The following is a 16,258-nucleotide window of genomic DNA, read 5'->3' as shown; positions in this document are numbered from 1 at the left end:
TGACCTTCTTGGCATGTGGGCTTCTACACCAGGTTGGGGCACAGTACTCAGCTGCAGAGAATACGAGGGCTTGTGTGGAGATACGTAGTACCTTGGCCGAGGCCCCCCAGGTTGTACCAGCTAGGCGCCGGATGAGTGAGACCCTTGCTGTTACTTTAGCCCTCACTTCATCCAAATGTTGTTTGTAGGACAGTGTCCTGTCCAAGCGTACGCCCAGGTACTTTGGGGCCTGCTGGAACTCCAGGGGTTTGTTGTCCACTAAGATCTCCAGCTCCCTTCTTGCTTCCCTGTTGCAGAGGTGGAATGCTGCTGATACAGTCTTTCCCTTACTGAGCTGCAGTCGCCAGCTTCAAAGGTAGGCAGCCAGGACGTCCATGTCCTGATTGAGACCCTCTTCAACCGCCTTCCATGTGGGCCGGTGTAGCATGATGGCTAGATCATCCGCGTATCCATACCTTCTAGATGTCGTCACCGGTAGGTCAAAGATGTAGATGTTGAAGAGCATCGGTGAGAGGACAGACCCTTGTGGGACCCCGTTTCTCAGCCTCCTGAGCCTGCTACGCTGGCCATCACTGGTCTGGAGAATGAAGCTGCGGTTTGACAGCATCTCCATGATGAAGTTGACCATATGACGGTCCGGGATTGTTCTCAGCAGCTTCAGGTGGAGTCCGCGGTGCCAGACGGTATCGTAAGCAGCAGTCAGGTCCAGTAGTACCACCCCAGCTTTGGTTTTGGCCTGGAAGCTGTCCTCGAGATCTTGTGTGAGAAGGGTTACCTGGTCCACTGTAGACCTGCCCCGACGGAAGCCAGCCTGTTCCCTCTGAAGTTGTGAGTCAACTACTGGCTCAATTCGGCTGTGTATCGTCCTCTCCAGGATTTTAAAAGGGACGCACAGCAACGAGATTGGTCTGTAGGACTTGGGGTCATCCGCAGGTTTGTTGGGTTTCAAGAGGGCTATGACAGCGGCCCGTCGCCATGCCCTTGGGAGCTTGGACCTCCGGAGGCACGCAGAGAAGAATGCACGCAGCCAGGCAGATGTTATTTCGCTCTGGTGGATCACAAACTCTGGGTGGATGTTGTCGGAGCCTGGTGCCTTGCCTTGTTTGAGTTTGGCCATAGCGTCCTTGAGCTCAGCTGGTGTGAAATCTCCTGACAGGTTGGCATTAACACTGGCCGCCCTAGAGAGACTGGATACCTCGTGGGATGTTGAGCGGGCAAACTCTTTGTCTGCGTCTGGGAAGCGGCCATTTTTCAGGAGTTGGGCTGCGATGGAGTTTGCTGTCACAGGGCACTTGGGAGGCGGTGTACTTCTTCCTGAGAGCTGGTTTATGGTCTGCCACGCTTTACGGCTGGAGTGGGTAAAGTCAATCGACTTGACGACCTCCGTCCATCTAACCCTGCGAGTGGCGTCCAGCTTCTCAAGCAGTGCCGTTGCTGTCGCATCCACTTCAGCTCTTGAGCTAGCCTGCTGGTGGGCTCGCAGGAGGTTGTTGCACTCCTCGTTCCAACCCGGGATGTAGTTTGCATTGTAGCCTCGTGGTATGGTTTTCTTCGCTGCCCCTGTCAGCACTTCACAGTAGGCTGCATATGCAGCATCCACATTAGGAGGGTCTGGGTCCGGGAGGGTGACAGATCTTCTCTCTGTGTCAACAGAAAAAGCATGCCAGTTGGCCTTCCGGAAATTCCATCTTTTGACAGGCTTCCCTGCGACCGGCTCCAAAAAATGCTTCAAACTAAGTAAAGTGTGGCTCCACCTTTCCAAAAACGTGCTAGCTTGATGCTAATATACATCGCTTTGCTACTGACATGCTACCGATTAGCGCTAGCGATTTCAACACCTCCAACCGTGTTAATGAAAACTACAACTAAGATGCACGTTACAATCACACAGCTGGTGTGTAATAACTCCAATATTTATAGTATTAACACTTTTTAGGGCGCAACAAAAGACAAAACACACCATAAACCAGAGCCGTGTACAGAGAGAGCATGGCCAACTCAGTCTCAAGGTCGGAAGCAAACATGGCGCTGTGTAGTCAAGTGATGGGCTTTTAACCAATCAGAGAGATTATGCCCAAAGCATCTCCTAAATGATTAATCACAGGTTATTACCCGCATGCATAATTTTAATTCATAAAAAAGTGGCCCTCTGAAGGCAGCCATTACTGCGATGTGGCCCTCAATGAAATGAGTTTGACACCCCTGCTCTATACACTAACTCAACTTATTTGTTGTTGTTTTGTTTTTAGAGGACTCCCGTCACGACAATGGGGACATTCAGACAAACCATTACAGCTCCATCTCACCTCCCTCCTCACCAGTGGACACAGAAGAGCCCTTGTCCACTTACTTTGAAGAGAAGGTGGCCATTCCTGAAAATGTCAACCAGGTACTGACTGGCCAGAGCTTGTAAAAGCTTCTTAGTAGAATGGCCTTTTCTGATGTATTTACAGCCCAACTAATAGTGGGAAGAAAAACTCCATCGTCCTGTTTTCTTGTTTCTCAGGTGTTCAGTTTCCGGAAACTTTGGGCTTTCACCGGGCCTGGGTTCTTGATGAGCATCGCTTACTTGGATCCAGGGAACATTGAGTCTGACTTGCAGTCTGGAGCTAAGGCCGGATTTAAGGTTAATATTCATCGGAAATAGGGTTGTACGGTATACCGGTACTAGTATAGTATCAAAAACGGTACTATACTGTGTTTGAAAAGTACCGGTTCACAATTTATTATTATTTTTTGTAACAGGCATGACGGCGCGCCGTCACGTCATGACATTGCTGGTTTTAGGAGCAGAGGAGCATGTTTGGCAGCGCACAATTACGGAGTACTTACAAGCAGGAACAGTGTGTAGACAGAAAAGGGAGAATGGACGCATTTTGACCTAAAAAGTAAAGATAAAGGTGAAGTTATAACACTGAAACGTCCTCAGGAAGAGGTGCTTCAAGACAGGGCTAGCTAGCTATCAGCAAACATTGATCTGCAGTCGGCAGTGTTTTAGCTACTTATAAATCACTAATCCCGGCCTCCATGGCAAAAAAATAAAGTATGTTTATTTCAGGTAAGATTATCACTGGAGGACGAGGAATAGCTAAACATGCTTCACTACACACCGTAGGAGGATACAATAGCTCACCGGCGTCACCGCTAACAAAAGCTAGCGCGCATAAATATAAACTAATGCTATGTGTGGATCTACATCTGACATCCACTGTAATGATACCAAGTACATTAGCGTATCTAGTCGATACTACTATGATTACATCGATATTTATTATCGTCAAAAAATCTTTTTTCCTTTTTTAAAAATTCATATTTTGTTTATAAACTTAGGAAATATTTCCCTGGACACATGAGGACTTTGAATATGACCAATGTATGATCCTGTAACTACTTGGTATCGGATCGATACCTAAATTTGTGGTATCATCCTAAACTAATGTAAAGTATCAAACAACAGAAGAATAAGTGATTATTACATTTTAACAGAAGTGTAGATAGAACATGTTGAAACAGAAAATAAGCAAATATTAACAGTAAATGAACAAGTAGATTAATAATACATTTTTACAGCTTGTCCTTTATAATTTTGACAAAATAACAAAATGAGAAATGACACAATGTGTTACTGCATACGTCAGCAACCATATTAGGAGCCTTTGTTTGTTTACTTACTACTAAAAGACAAGTTGTATAGTATGTTCACTATTTTATTTAAGGAAAAAATTGCAATAATAAACATATGTTTAATGTACCCTAAGATTTTTTGTTAAATTAAAGCCAATAATGCAATTTTTTGTTGAGCCCTTTATTTAGAAAAGTATCGAAATACGCTTTGGTACCGGTACCAAAATATTGATATCGGGACAACCCTAATCGGAATGTGAGCTATCTTTCTGCCTGCCATCATGCCTAAATAGCAGAACCAGTAAAAAGTTTATTAAATCCTACACAGGTCCAGCACCAGTCAACATATTCGCTGACTTAAAATTTAAACTTGCGTACGATTGTTCCCCAAAGTTTCACTTTTCGAAATGTCATGTTCTTTCCAAAAAATGCAGCTTTGGAGGCAAACTTGCATACGTCGCCCAATATTGTCAATTACTCAAACACATTTCTCTTTGGGATTTTAAAATGAAGATTTTGCACAGTCCCACACTCTCTGAACCTCCAAACAAAGCAAAAATGCAGCTTACACTACAGTCTATGATTTGTCAGAGAAATAGGCCTACACACAAAATGTATTTTCCTTGATTGACCAAAAATGTAGGGGAAGACTATTTATTGTTCCAATATTTCATGCACAAAGTCCTCTTGTACAGTAGGCAAGGTTGTATACTTGCCTTTAAGCGTGAGTGAAGAATCCACTAAGGACCTGATCAATCAGAAAGAGATGATACAGTATATGCTCACAGATGCTGCCTGGTGGTAGTTTGAGCATACTGCAGCTAGCCCTGGATAGACCCCTTCCTTAATGCTTTAGTACAGGGGTGGCCAACCATTCAGAGACTAAGAGCCACTTTTTTTTTACTGTGTTACTGCAGAGAGCCACATCCTACACATGGGCACACATGAACATCACCCCATCCCTTCCACACACACACACACACACACACACACACACACACACACACACACACACACACACACACACACACACACACACACGCACACGCACATGCACACACACATACACACAGATCTCTGCTCAACCAGATTTATTGTAAATGTCACACATCAACATGACTCCTACAGTACTAAGACCACAGGCCAGTTATTTTCAACAATTAACATTGTGTGCACTGTCGCACGCACAAACTCTCAGTTGAACCAAGTCCACAAACAAAAATATAATGTTTTTTCTGTTACTGTGCATGTTGCTTAGTGGGACTTCTGGCATTCCTTGTGATGCTGAAGATTTGAAGCTTTGAAATGTGCTAATGACGCCTGACATAAGGCAGAATGGCTTGCCATTACTTTCAACAAAAAAATATAAACTCTCCCACTCTGTTAAAAATGTCCTGTGTTCTTTTTCATATTTTAGTTTTGCTGTGCTTTTTTTTCCCTGCCATTTTGAGAGCAAACTTGTCAAAAATTGTTTACTACTGCGATCTCACGAACATGAACGTTTGACGTCACTCAAACCGGCTTCGGCTTCTTCTTCTTCTTATGTTAAACTGACCATACGTCCTCTTTCCCCCGGACATGTCCTCTTTTGCGGGGCTGTCCGGGGTTTCTTAAATGCCTCAAATGTCCGGCATTTTGAGTTAGGGTTGCGTGTATTTTCAATGTACATCCAGGGTTAAGAACGGGTTAAAAACAAAACAAATTGTGGAGGCGAGCGCACGCAGCAGCATTCGTGAGGGAGGGGCAGAGACAGAGCGAGAGAGTCGAGAGACAGACAGGACACAAGAGAGCGATGTAGAGAGACAGACAGGACACAAGAGAGAGATGTGGAGAGACAGACGGGACAAAAGAGAGAGATGTGGAGAGAGAGACAGGACAAAAGAGAGAGATGTGGAGAGAGAGAGATAGGACAAAAGAGAGAGATGTGGAGAGAGAGACAGGACAAAAGAGAGAGATGCCGAAACGTAAATTCAACTTCACGGATTATTTGCGGAAAAGGTATCCGTGTTTTGGTACTGGCCGTGACACATGGGAAGCAGAATGCACTGTGTGCAAAGCAGGAAGGTACTGTATATATCTGTGGCAAATAAAGATCTACAAGCCCGTATGGACACTACAAAACAGCTGTGTAGGGCAAGAGCTCGTCTGCTGTGTTTTGCTGAAATATAATTAACTTGTTTTGAGGCATTATTTATGTTAACATTGAATACAGGAGGTTATTTGAAATATTTCTACCTCTGCACTTTTTCCAAAACTGTGAATGTTACAGAATATAAGTGTGACTTATTTTGTTATACTGTCAAGCAGTGTTGGCGTTGCCGCACTTTCTGTGTCTTTTTATGCATTGAAATCAGAAAGGACGCGCAATTCCTGAAGCCCGCGTGTCACCCAGACGCGGATTTTTTTTTTAACCTACTGCCCGGTTTGCTTGTTTTTTATTATTGTATCGATTATCGCTTTCTGCCAGTGTTTTATTTTGTTTATGTTTGCCGGGTCAAATTTCCGTCCCCGTTTATTTTTTATTGGTCATAAATTTTGATTCGCCGAAAGTTTTATCAATGACAAATACTGCCTCAGTTTGCACTCAGACAAGTTTACCGTGAGGGGCTGTCAAAATAAAGACTTCATGGTAAACACTAAGGCACTAATAGAGTTGTTACACCTTTCCTGCTTCCGGCTCCCAGACCGTAGTCGAGGAGCGCAGGGGAGACGTTCCTCCAGGGCCGATGTATTTCGTGGATAACACCCTTCACTTTACCCGGCAGTGGGTTTCAACAGCTCCGGACTCGAGGGTGAATGACGAGGCCGGCGGTTTGTTGCAACTTTGACTTTATTGATGTCTTGCACACAGCCATCCACCAAGCTACTAGCACCTGCAAGCACTCACTGTTACCGCTCGCTCACCTCTCTCGCCCACCCACTCACTGACGTCACTCACCTCACATGCTGTCATATCTTAAAGGGCCACACGCACACATACGCTACTCTCATAACAGAGTTAAGACCCCCATGAGGCTCGCGAGCCGCGGGTTGGCCAGCCCTGCTTTAGTCACACACATGATTCTCACAGGAATGAGGCAAAAATACAAACTTATGTACTGTTGACCCTAAAAAAGAAAATAACCTTTTACAAAACCCCAAACCAGTGAAGTTGGCACGTTGTGTAAATGGTAAATAAAAACAGAATACAATGATTTGCAAATCCTTTTCAACCTATATTCAATTGAATAGACTGCAAAAACAAGATATTTAATGTTCACACTGAGAACCTTTTTTTTTTTTTTCAAATAATCATTAACTTAGAATTTAATGGCAGCAACACAATGCAAAAAAGTTGTCACAGGGGCATTTTTACCACTGTGTCACATGGCCTTTCCTTTTAACAACACTCAGTAAACGTTTGGGAACTGAGGTGGAATTCTTTCCCATTCTTGCTTGATATACAGCTTAAGCTGTTCAATAGTCTGGGGTCTCCGTTGTGGTATTTTAGGCTTCATAATGCGCCACACATTTTCAATGGGAGACAGGTCTGGACTACATGCAGGCCAGTCTAGTACCCACACTATTTTACTACGAAGCCAAGCTGTTGTGACTTGGCATTGTCTTGCTGAAATAAGCAGGGGCGTCCATGAAAAAGATGTTGCTTGGATGGCAACATAGGTTGCTCCAAAACCTGTATGTACCTTTCAGCATTAATGGTGCCTTCACAGATGTGTAAGTTACTCATGCGTTGGGCATTGATACACCCCCATACCATCACAGATGCTGGCTTTTGAACTTTGTATCTATAACAGTCCGGATGGTTATTTTCCTCTTTGGTCCGGAGGACACGATGTCCACAGTTTCCTAAAACAATTTGAAATGTGCACTCGTCAGACCACAGAACACTTTTCCACTTTGCATCAGTCCATCTTAGATGAGCTCAGGCCCAGCAAAGCCGGCGGCGTTTCTGGGTGTTGTTGATAAATGGCTTTCTCTTTGCATAGTAGAGTTTTACCTTGCACTTACAGATGTAGCGACAAACTGTAGTTACTGACAGTGTTTTTTTTTAAGTGTTCCCCAGCCCATGTGGTGATATCCTTTACACACTGATGTCGCTTGTTGATGCAGTACAGCCTGAGGGATCGAAGGTCACGGGCTTAGCTGCTTACGTGCAGTGATTTCTCCAGGTTCTCTGAACCCTTTGATGATATTACGGACCGTAGATGGTGAAATCCCTAAATTCCTTGCAATAGTTGGTTGAGAAAGGTTTTTCTTAAACTGTTCAACAATTTGCTCACGCATTTGTTCACAAAGTGGTGACCCTCGCCCCATCCTTGTTTGTGAATGACTGAGCATTTCATGGAAGCTGCCTTTATACCCAATCATGGCACCCACCTGTTCCCAATTAGCCTGTTCACCTGTGGGATGCTCCAAATAAGTGTTTGAGTCTTTTTTGCCACTTGTGCCAGCTTTTTTGAAACATGTTGCAGGCATCAAATTCCAAATGAGCTAATATTTGCAAAAAATAACAAAGTTTACCAGTTGGAACATTAAATATATTGTCTTAGTAGTGTATTCAATTGAATGTAAGTTGAAAAGGATTTGCAAATCATTGTATTCTGTTTTTATCTACCATTTACACAAAGTGCCAACTTCACTGGTTTTGGGTGTTGTATATGAACAGATTTCTTCAAAGAATTGAGGGATCGGTTTTTCACTTTGTCAATACATTACTTTGTCTGATGAATGTAGTACTGATCTTGTCTTTTATCCTCAGCTCCTATGGGTTCTTTTGGGAGCCACTATCATTGGGCTGCTTTTGCAGAGGTTGGCAGCACGTCTGGGTGTCGTCACAGGGATGCACCTGGCTGAAGTCTGCAACCGGCAGTATCCCACCGTAAGACACACACACTCTTCATGCAGAATCTGTCTATAGCATTGAGTCTCTAACACGCATCCCTGGTCGTATGCACAAATACGTTGGAAGATAAATAATACAATTGTATTAGAAATATCTACATATGTGTGGAATAATTGCACGATTATTTTTTAACAAATCCTTTCAAATTAATAAGAAGAATGTATAGCTGGGTTGCATAAGACGTCATATCCATTTTTCTTCTTGGCGGCTTAATTAACAGGATGGTGAAGCAGCTTGAGCGTAGCATTAAAACAAGTGAGAGTAAGTGTAGAGTTTGATCAGAAAATGTTGTATTGCTGTTCTGTTCTTGGGTGTTCCAGTCGTTCGAATAGAGGGATAGGAAATATATTTTATAGAGTCCTGAAAGAAGTGGTTCATAAAGATAATAAAGTCAGGGAAAAAAGGAAATGCCTCTTAAAAATGTTTCTTTCATCATCTTTTCGAATACAATTAGCCCATGCTAGTGTCTGCAGTGATCACTTTGTAAAATGTTTGAACATTTGAATTGAGAAACCTTCTGTGATGCAATCTACTTTATTCTCTACTATATTAGTAGTGTTTGAGAGCAGAACCAAACGTAAAGAAAGGACAAGAGATGGCATTAGTTTGTGTTCTTTTGTGGTTGCTATGCCTAAATACGGTATAACTAGAAGACCTGCTTGTGTTAAGTCTTAGTAATAAATATTGTGATTGTTGGTCCGGATACAGCCCATCAGCGTCTAAAATCCGGCCCGCGGGAAGTCCCAAGTAAAAAAACAAAAACAAAAAACAAAACAATTATTATTATTTTTTTTAATCTGTCCTTTCTAATCCATTTTCTACCGCTTGTTACTCTCGGTGTCTCCTAGCTGCTCAGGCAAATCATCTAAAAAGGCATTTTCACATCAATAACAAATACGTTACTTAGCGATACACCAATATATCCAACTTTGTCTTTTACAGATTAATGTTTAGTTTGTGGACCCCTCAGATGTAAAGACATGAAGTGCCTACAATATTTTCTTCTTTAAATACTGTGAGTGTCAAAAACAGTGAGGTCATAGCGAGCAGTAACCTCCTGGTGATGATAAATGGTTTAAATCTTTTAAAAATATATTTTTCTTAACAGTGTAAAACCACTCCATTTCATTTAAATATTTTTTTTCATGATCACTTTTATATTTCCCTCTAAACTTTTCAAAACACGCCCAAATTTGCACTGATTCAGGTAAATAACCAGTAGCCTAATTGGGCTCTAGACCTTCACATGATACCCCGATGTGCCTCTAAGTCACGTGATTGCAACCCAGCTATATCAAATAAATACAAATGTAAAAATACACAAGTCTGCCTGCAAGTACAAACCACAAGTTTTGAAGCTAAATTGTGATGGAGTAATAGTGGTACAGTACTTTATTTTTGAAGTGGTAATTGGTGTGGTATGAACCATTGGTCTATGTACCAATGACAAATAAATACTTGTACTGTGCAGGTTCCACGAATAATCCTGTGGCTGATGGTGGAGTTGGCGATTATTGGTTCAGACATGCAGGAGGTGATAGGCTGTGCGATTGCTCTCAATCTCCTCTCTGTGGGAAGGTACCACATCGTTACTACTGGTCCAAAATAATGCAATATTGCTTTCATGGTTGGACATGATGGACAGTGGTTTCTTATTCTTCTTCCCGCAGGATTCCTTTATGGGCCGGAGTTCTCATTACCATCACAGACACATTTGTGTTCCTCTTTTTGGACAAATATGGTGCGGGTTGATCCTAATGCCACGCTATTAGTTGTGTGTATCCCCAGTGATGACGAGCTTTCATCCATTTTTAGGTCTGCGGAAACTGGAAGCTTTCTTTGGCTTTCTCATCACTGTCATGGCAATAAGTTTTGGCTACGAGGTAACATTTTTTCTTTATATGAGCAGAGACTGTCATTAGCAGTTACAAAACCCAAAACCAGTGAAGGTGGCACGTTGTGTAAATGGTAAATAAAAACTGAATTCAATGATTTGCAAATCCTTTTCTACTTATATTCAACTGAATAGACTTCATAGACAAGATATTTAATGTTCGAACTGAGAAACTTATTTTTTTTGCATAATAATCATTCACTTAGAATTTAATGGCAGCAACACATTGCAAAAAAGTTGTCACAGGGGCATTTTTACCACTGTTACATGGCCTTTCCTTTTAACAACACTCAGTAAACGTTTGGGAACTGAGGAGACACATTTTTGAAGCTTTTCAGGTGGAATTATTTCCCATTCTTGCTTGATCAACAGTCCGGGGTCTCTGTTATGGTATTTTAGGCTTCATATTGCGCCACACATTTTCAATGGGAGACAGGTCTGGACTACAGGCAGGCCAGTCTAGTACTCAAACTCTTTTACTATGAAGCCACGCTGTTGTAACACGTGGCTTGGCATTGTCTTGCTGAAATAAGCAGGGGCGTCCATGATAACGTTGCTTGGATGGCAACATATGTTGCTCCAAAACCTGTATGTACCTTTCAGCATTAATGGTGCCTTCATAGATGTATAAGTTACCCATGCCTTGGGCACTAATACACCCCCATACCATCACAGATGCTGGCTTTTGAACTTTGCACCTATAAAAGTCCGGATGGTTCTTTTCCTCTTTGGTCCGGAGGACACAACTTCCACGGTTTCCAAAAACAATTTGAAATGTGGACTCGTCAGACCACAGAAAACTTTTCCACATTAAGTGTTTGATAAGCATTCCTTAAGTTTCTCAGTAATTTTTGCCATTTGTGCCAGCTTTTTTTGAAACATGTGGCAGGCATCAAATTCCAAATGAGCTAATATTTGCAAAAAATAACAAAGTTTCTCAGTTTGAAAGATAAGTATATTGTCTTTGCAGTCTATTCAATTAAATATAAGTTGAAAAGGATTTGCAAATCATTGTATTCTGTTTTTATTTACCATTTACACAATGTGCCAACTTCACTGGTTTTGGGTTTTGTACATGACTTTAGAGAAAAGTCTCATTTAAAACATTTCTATGCACGTACAACACTTAAGACCTTTATCATATCAGTATGTGGAGTAAATTGATGGACTAGATTAAGCAAAGAAGTCAAACAATGTATTAATATGATCCAGTTTAAGAAACTGTTGAAATTTAAGTACACAAAGTATGAGGAAGAATAATCCTGATAAACTTTTTGAACCTTACTAAAAATGAGATGATCTTTATTCTTCTTAGAACGTGAACCATAAATTACTTAAGTGTTTATTTATGAGAACTTTATTCTTTGTTTATTTATTTATTTAATAATTATTTACTTACTCATTAATCTTTATATTTAATCATTCACTGTTGTGTTACTGATTGAGTACAAACAAATGTGTTAGAAACCGCTATGATATGAAAAGGGGTAGGATTAAATAAGCTCTGCTTCCTCCTATTCCTTTTCAGACATGCTGTCATGAGAAACTGGAAATATGTGCTGTATCATATTGTAATTGTATGCACGTTCGACATAAGCTAACACCATAACCACTATAAATAACCATTAGGGGTGTAAAAAACAATTGATTTTCAGATTACTCGTGATTCTTATTTGTAACGATTCTTAATTGATTAAAAAAAAAAAAATCGATTTTTATTTATTTATTTATTTTTTCAATCCTTTTTTTGTCCAGCCAATCAGACAAATCATCATGTTGATGTAGATTAGGGATGTCAAACTGGTTTTCATTGAGGGCTACAAGGCAGTTATGGCTGCCATCAAAAGGGCCGCTTGTAACAGTGAATAATGTATGAATTTGCCTCTGGATTTCATTATCAATTATATAAATTGTTTTAAGTAGACTGTTGATTTTACAGTAAAAAGTTTACATTTACAAAATGTTACTGTAAAATATAGTGGGGTTTTTTCCCCATTTTTACAACATTTTACGGTAAATGGAAAAACAATACGACTTATTTGCCAGAATTTTTGTGTTGAATTGACATTGGTTTTTACAACATTATATTTTTCATAGAAAAACGGTACAATTTTTTTTTATTCTGGCAACTTAGCTGCTAGTTTAAAATCTATGCAATTTCAAGCAGTACATATATTTTTTCTGTCAAAATGAAAAAATAAATTACATTTAGTGAGAAAATATTAAGTACTTTATTGACACATATCATTTCCAGGTGTTTGCGGGCCAGATAAAATAATATCGCGGGCCAGATCTGGCCCTTGAGGCTTGAGTTTGACACCTGGGATGTAGATAATCTATATCTGCTGTACAGATTTACTTTAGAAAAGAGAAGTGTTGGATACTTCTCTTGTTACCTTATTTGTATTTGACTTTATTAAATGTTTGGGTAGAATTTAATTGAACAAAACCAGTTTTCTTTTAAATAATATAGAAATTGATCAAAGCTGTTCATCTATTTTATGGAGGAATGTAGTTAATCATAGAACTGGCATCCAATGTTATTAAAGTAATGATTTTGAATCGAGAATAAATTCTGAATTGAATTGTTACCCCCAAGAATCGAATCGAATCCTGTGGTGCCCAACGATTCACAGCCTTAATAACCACCATAACCATGACCAATCATGTTCGACTGTGTTTCCTTTTTAGTATGTGCTGGTGAAACCGGACCAGGGGGAGGTGCTGAAGGGCATGTTTCTGCCCTACTGTGAAGGATGTGGCTCTTTGCAGCTGATGCAGGCTGTTGGTATCGTAGGCGCCGTCATCATGCCACACAACATCTACCTGCACTCCGCTCTTGTCAAAGTGAGAAACATGTTGATTATTAGGTTGGATTATTACCAAATCTAAGAGTTGATTACCTTAGCTACAAACACTCCTATGTGATGCAGTGTGTCAGTTGTATTATCTTTTAAAGCAACACTTAGTGTATTTTTCAGACTATAAGGCGCACTTAAAATCCTTGAATTTTCTCAAAAATCGACAGTGCGCCTAATGTACGGCATAATTCTGGTTGTGCTTACCGACCTCAAAGCTATTTTATTTGGTACATGGTGTAATGATGAGTGTGACCAGTAGATGACAGTCACACATAAGAGATACATGTAAACTGCAAGATGATGCCAGTAAACAACACCAAAACTTTAAATGTTCCTTTGAGAATATATAACATTACATACGGCACTCAAAAATCTGTCAAAATGTTTTTAGTACGACTTCGGTAAGCTATGAAGCCGCACCGTTTGATGGATTGTCGGCGCATTAAACATACGATTATTATTATGGTTTGTGTATAAGGACCGCAAAATGGCACCTATTAGCAGACATTGTCTGGCGTTTTGTTTCGCAATATTATGCAAAACAAACTTTTCTTACCTTTTGGTACCTGCTGATCTGTATTTGGGATCTGCATAAGTACTGAAAATTTGAGCGCGCCCTCCATTGTATGTGCCGACACCGTAGTCGATAAGCTTCTTCTTTTTCTCTACCTTCTTATGGGACATTCATCTTCCGCTGTTGCCATTTGTAAGATAAAGTAGCGTAAACTTATTACTTATGTCTGTCAGTAGACTAGCTATCAAAGTGCTAAAAACTGTAGTGTGTTTACATAATTCACCCACGCAACTTTAGCTATTAGAGGGTTCCGGTCGGACGTTTTTTCACGGCACACATTTCCGGCGTTGATTTTGCACGAGTGAGCCACGGATGAGAAGATGCTGCTCCGTTGTTGATTGAAGTAAAGTCTGAATGTCATTAAAACAGTTAGTTCCATCTTTTGACACTTCTTCCACTCCCGTCCTTGCACGCTACACCGCTACAACAAAGAAAATGGGGAGAAGGCGCTGTCGAAGGTGAGCCACGTAAATAAGCCCGCCCACAACACGGCGCATCCTGAAGCGACTGTCAGAAAGCGACTTAAAGATGATCTGTAAAACATCATCTATGCAAAATTTTGACCAAAGAACCACCATTACATGTTATGTAGACCATAAGGAAGTCTTTTACATTTACAAAAAAATCATAGTATGATCCCTTTTAATGTGCCCTATAATCCGGTGTGCCTGCCAACCATCCATTTTCTATGGCTTGTCCCTTTCGGGGTCGCCTTATATATGAAAAACAACGTGGATAGACCCACTCATCGGCAGTGTGCCTTATAATTTGGTGCGCCGTATGGTTCAGAAAATATGGTAGGTTGGATTATTACCAAATCTAAGAGTTGGTTACCTTAGCTACAAACACTCCTATGTGATGCAGTGTGTCAGTTTTATTATCTTTTAAAGCAACACTTAACCACCGATTTGGTTACTAAAGAAGTGTCCGTTAAGTTAGTACTAATACAGTGCAATTTTATCCTTTACTGTAGTTACTGTCATATGTTTTAGTAGACGAATCAAATTAAAATCTTTGGGAAAGTGATAGATATCGGATAAGCCTTTGTGGTATCAATGTTTATTTGCAAAAAGGTTTTAAGCGAGTTGTTTCCTTTTTGACTCCCATGACTTAAAAAATAGTTTTTGTTTAAGATGAAAGTTTATTGACTCATTCCATCTTTAACGCATCAGTCTCGAGAGATTGACCGTCGAAATAAGAAGGAAGTAAAAGAAGCCAACAAGTATTTCTTCATCGAGTCGTCCATCGCGCTCTTCATCTCCTTCCTCATCAATGTGTTCGTCGTGGCCGTCTTTGCCGAGGCCTTCTACAATAAAACCAACATGGATGTGGTGAGTATACTGGAGTGATGACTACACTCAAATACTGTACATCAGACTAATAGATTTTATTCTGTTCTTCCCCATGTTTGTAGAACACTGAGTGCAATATAACCAGCATTCCTCACACAGATCTCTTTCCTCCTAACAATGACACACTGGAGGTGGATATCTACAAAGGGGTACGTTTGTAAATCAATACTTGCCAAAAGTTGTTCATTAGAAATCAAAGTAAGCTCACACAATTGTGGTTTACCTCAATCTTCCCTTCTTTCATACTTCCTCCAAACGAGCCTTGTGGAATTTGCCCCGTTTGTGACATTTTTGCATTGGTGACGTGAAAAGTGAACAGGTTATCCTGCAAAACTAATAATAAAGCAACCAAAATGTCACAAATTGGCGGCCTCGAATTGTGACCGGAAAGCGGAGCTCAGCACATCCATTGTAACATTGACCCTTAAGGGAGGGTCTGCCCTGTGCTCCTTGACGACAGTCTGCACCGGGGCTAACAGCAGGACAGGTGTAACAACTACATTATTACCTGTCACTCTTTATAACGCTTTGTGCAGATGTGAATGCTTATTATTTAAATGTTTACCCTACGTCTGAAGCAAAGGTGCTAATACTAGTCGCCACATTTGGCGAGGCGTGTTTTAAAGCAACGCTTGAAGTATGGCGCTTCTTTGTTTAAAGCGTCACTTTTATTGTTAGTTTTGAAGTCCAAATACCTCCATATTGTACTTCACACATCCTCTTTATTAACCAGTAGATTTGTCGTTTTTTGCCATTCCTCCTCTCCAAGATGTTATTGCTAGTTTGCGTTTTGACACACTCAACATCATGCACCTCGGCTCTGTCGTCCCCGCCGCAGATGAAAGAACAATACCGGTACTTTTCAAAGGCAGTACAGTACCGATTTCAATCAATTAGTATCGCGGTACTTAATTAATACCGGTATACCGTACAACCCTACTATCAAATGAATAAATAAACATAAAAAAATAAATAAAGCTTGACTTGACTTTGCGTGTTAAAAAAGGGGAATGAAGATACAATTATAAACCCCGTTTCCATATGAGTTGG

The 16,258-nt window shown here is 40.7% G+C and overlaps 1 protein-coding gene across 5 annotated transcripts in view; it reads left to right on the top strand.

The window, feature by feature from the left end:
• LOC133655292 (natural resistance-associated macrophage protein 2-like) overlaps positions 1 to 16,258 on the top strand; it is a 48,446-nt gene that overhangs the window by 14,392 nt on the left and 17,796 nt on the right. For all 5 annotated transcript variants that reach the window (XM_062055313.1, XM_062055330.1, XM_062055322.1 and 2 more), the window contains 9 exons: positions 2,250 to 2,389; positions 2,507 to 2,626; positions 8,384 to 8,503; positions 9,999 to 10,105; positions 10,198 to 10,268; positions 10,343 to 10,410; positions 13,113 to 13,268; positions 15,029 to 15,187; positions 15,271 to 15,357. In XM_062055313.1, coding sequence (XP_061911297.1) covers positions 2,250 to 2,389; positions 2,507 to 2,626; positions 8,384 to 8,503; positions 9,999 to 10,105; positions 10,198 to 10,268; positions 10,343 to 10,410; positions 13,113 to 13,268; positions 15,029 to 15,187; positions 15,271 to 15,357 — 1,028 coding nt within the window. The remainder of the gene's footprint in view (positions 1 to 2,249; positions 2,390 to 2,506; positions 2,627 to 8,383; positions 8,504 to 9,998; positions 10,106 to 10,197; positions 10,269 to 10,342; positions 10,411 to 13,112; positions 13,269 to 15,028; positions 15,188 to 15,270; positions 15,358 to 16,258) is intronic.

This window comes from Entelurus aequoreus, linkage group LG01 (assembly GCF_033978785.1).
Source record: "Entelurus aequoreus isolate RoL-2023_Sb linkage group LG01, RoL_Eaeq_v1.1, whole genome shotgun sequence".
NCBI classification, from domain to species: domain Eukaryota; kingdom Metazoa; phylum Chordata; class Actinopteri; order Syngnathiformes; family Syngnathidae; genus Entelurus; species Entelurus aequoreus.
The sequence above is the reverse complement of the archived record's forward strand: the minus strand, read 5'-3'. Positions and strand labels throughout refer to the sequence as shown.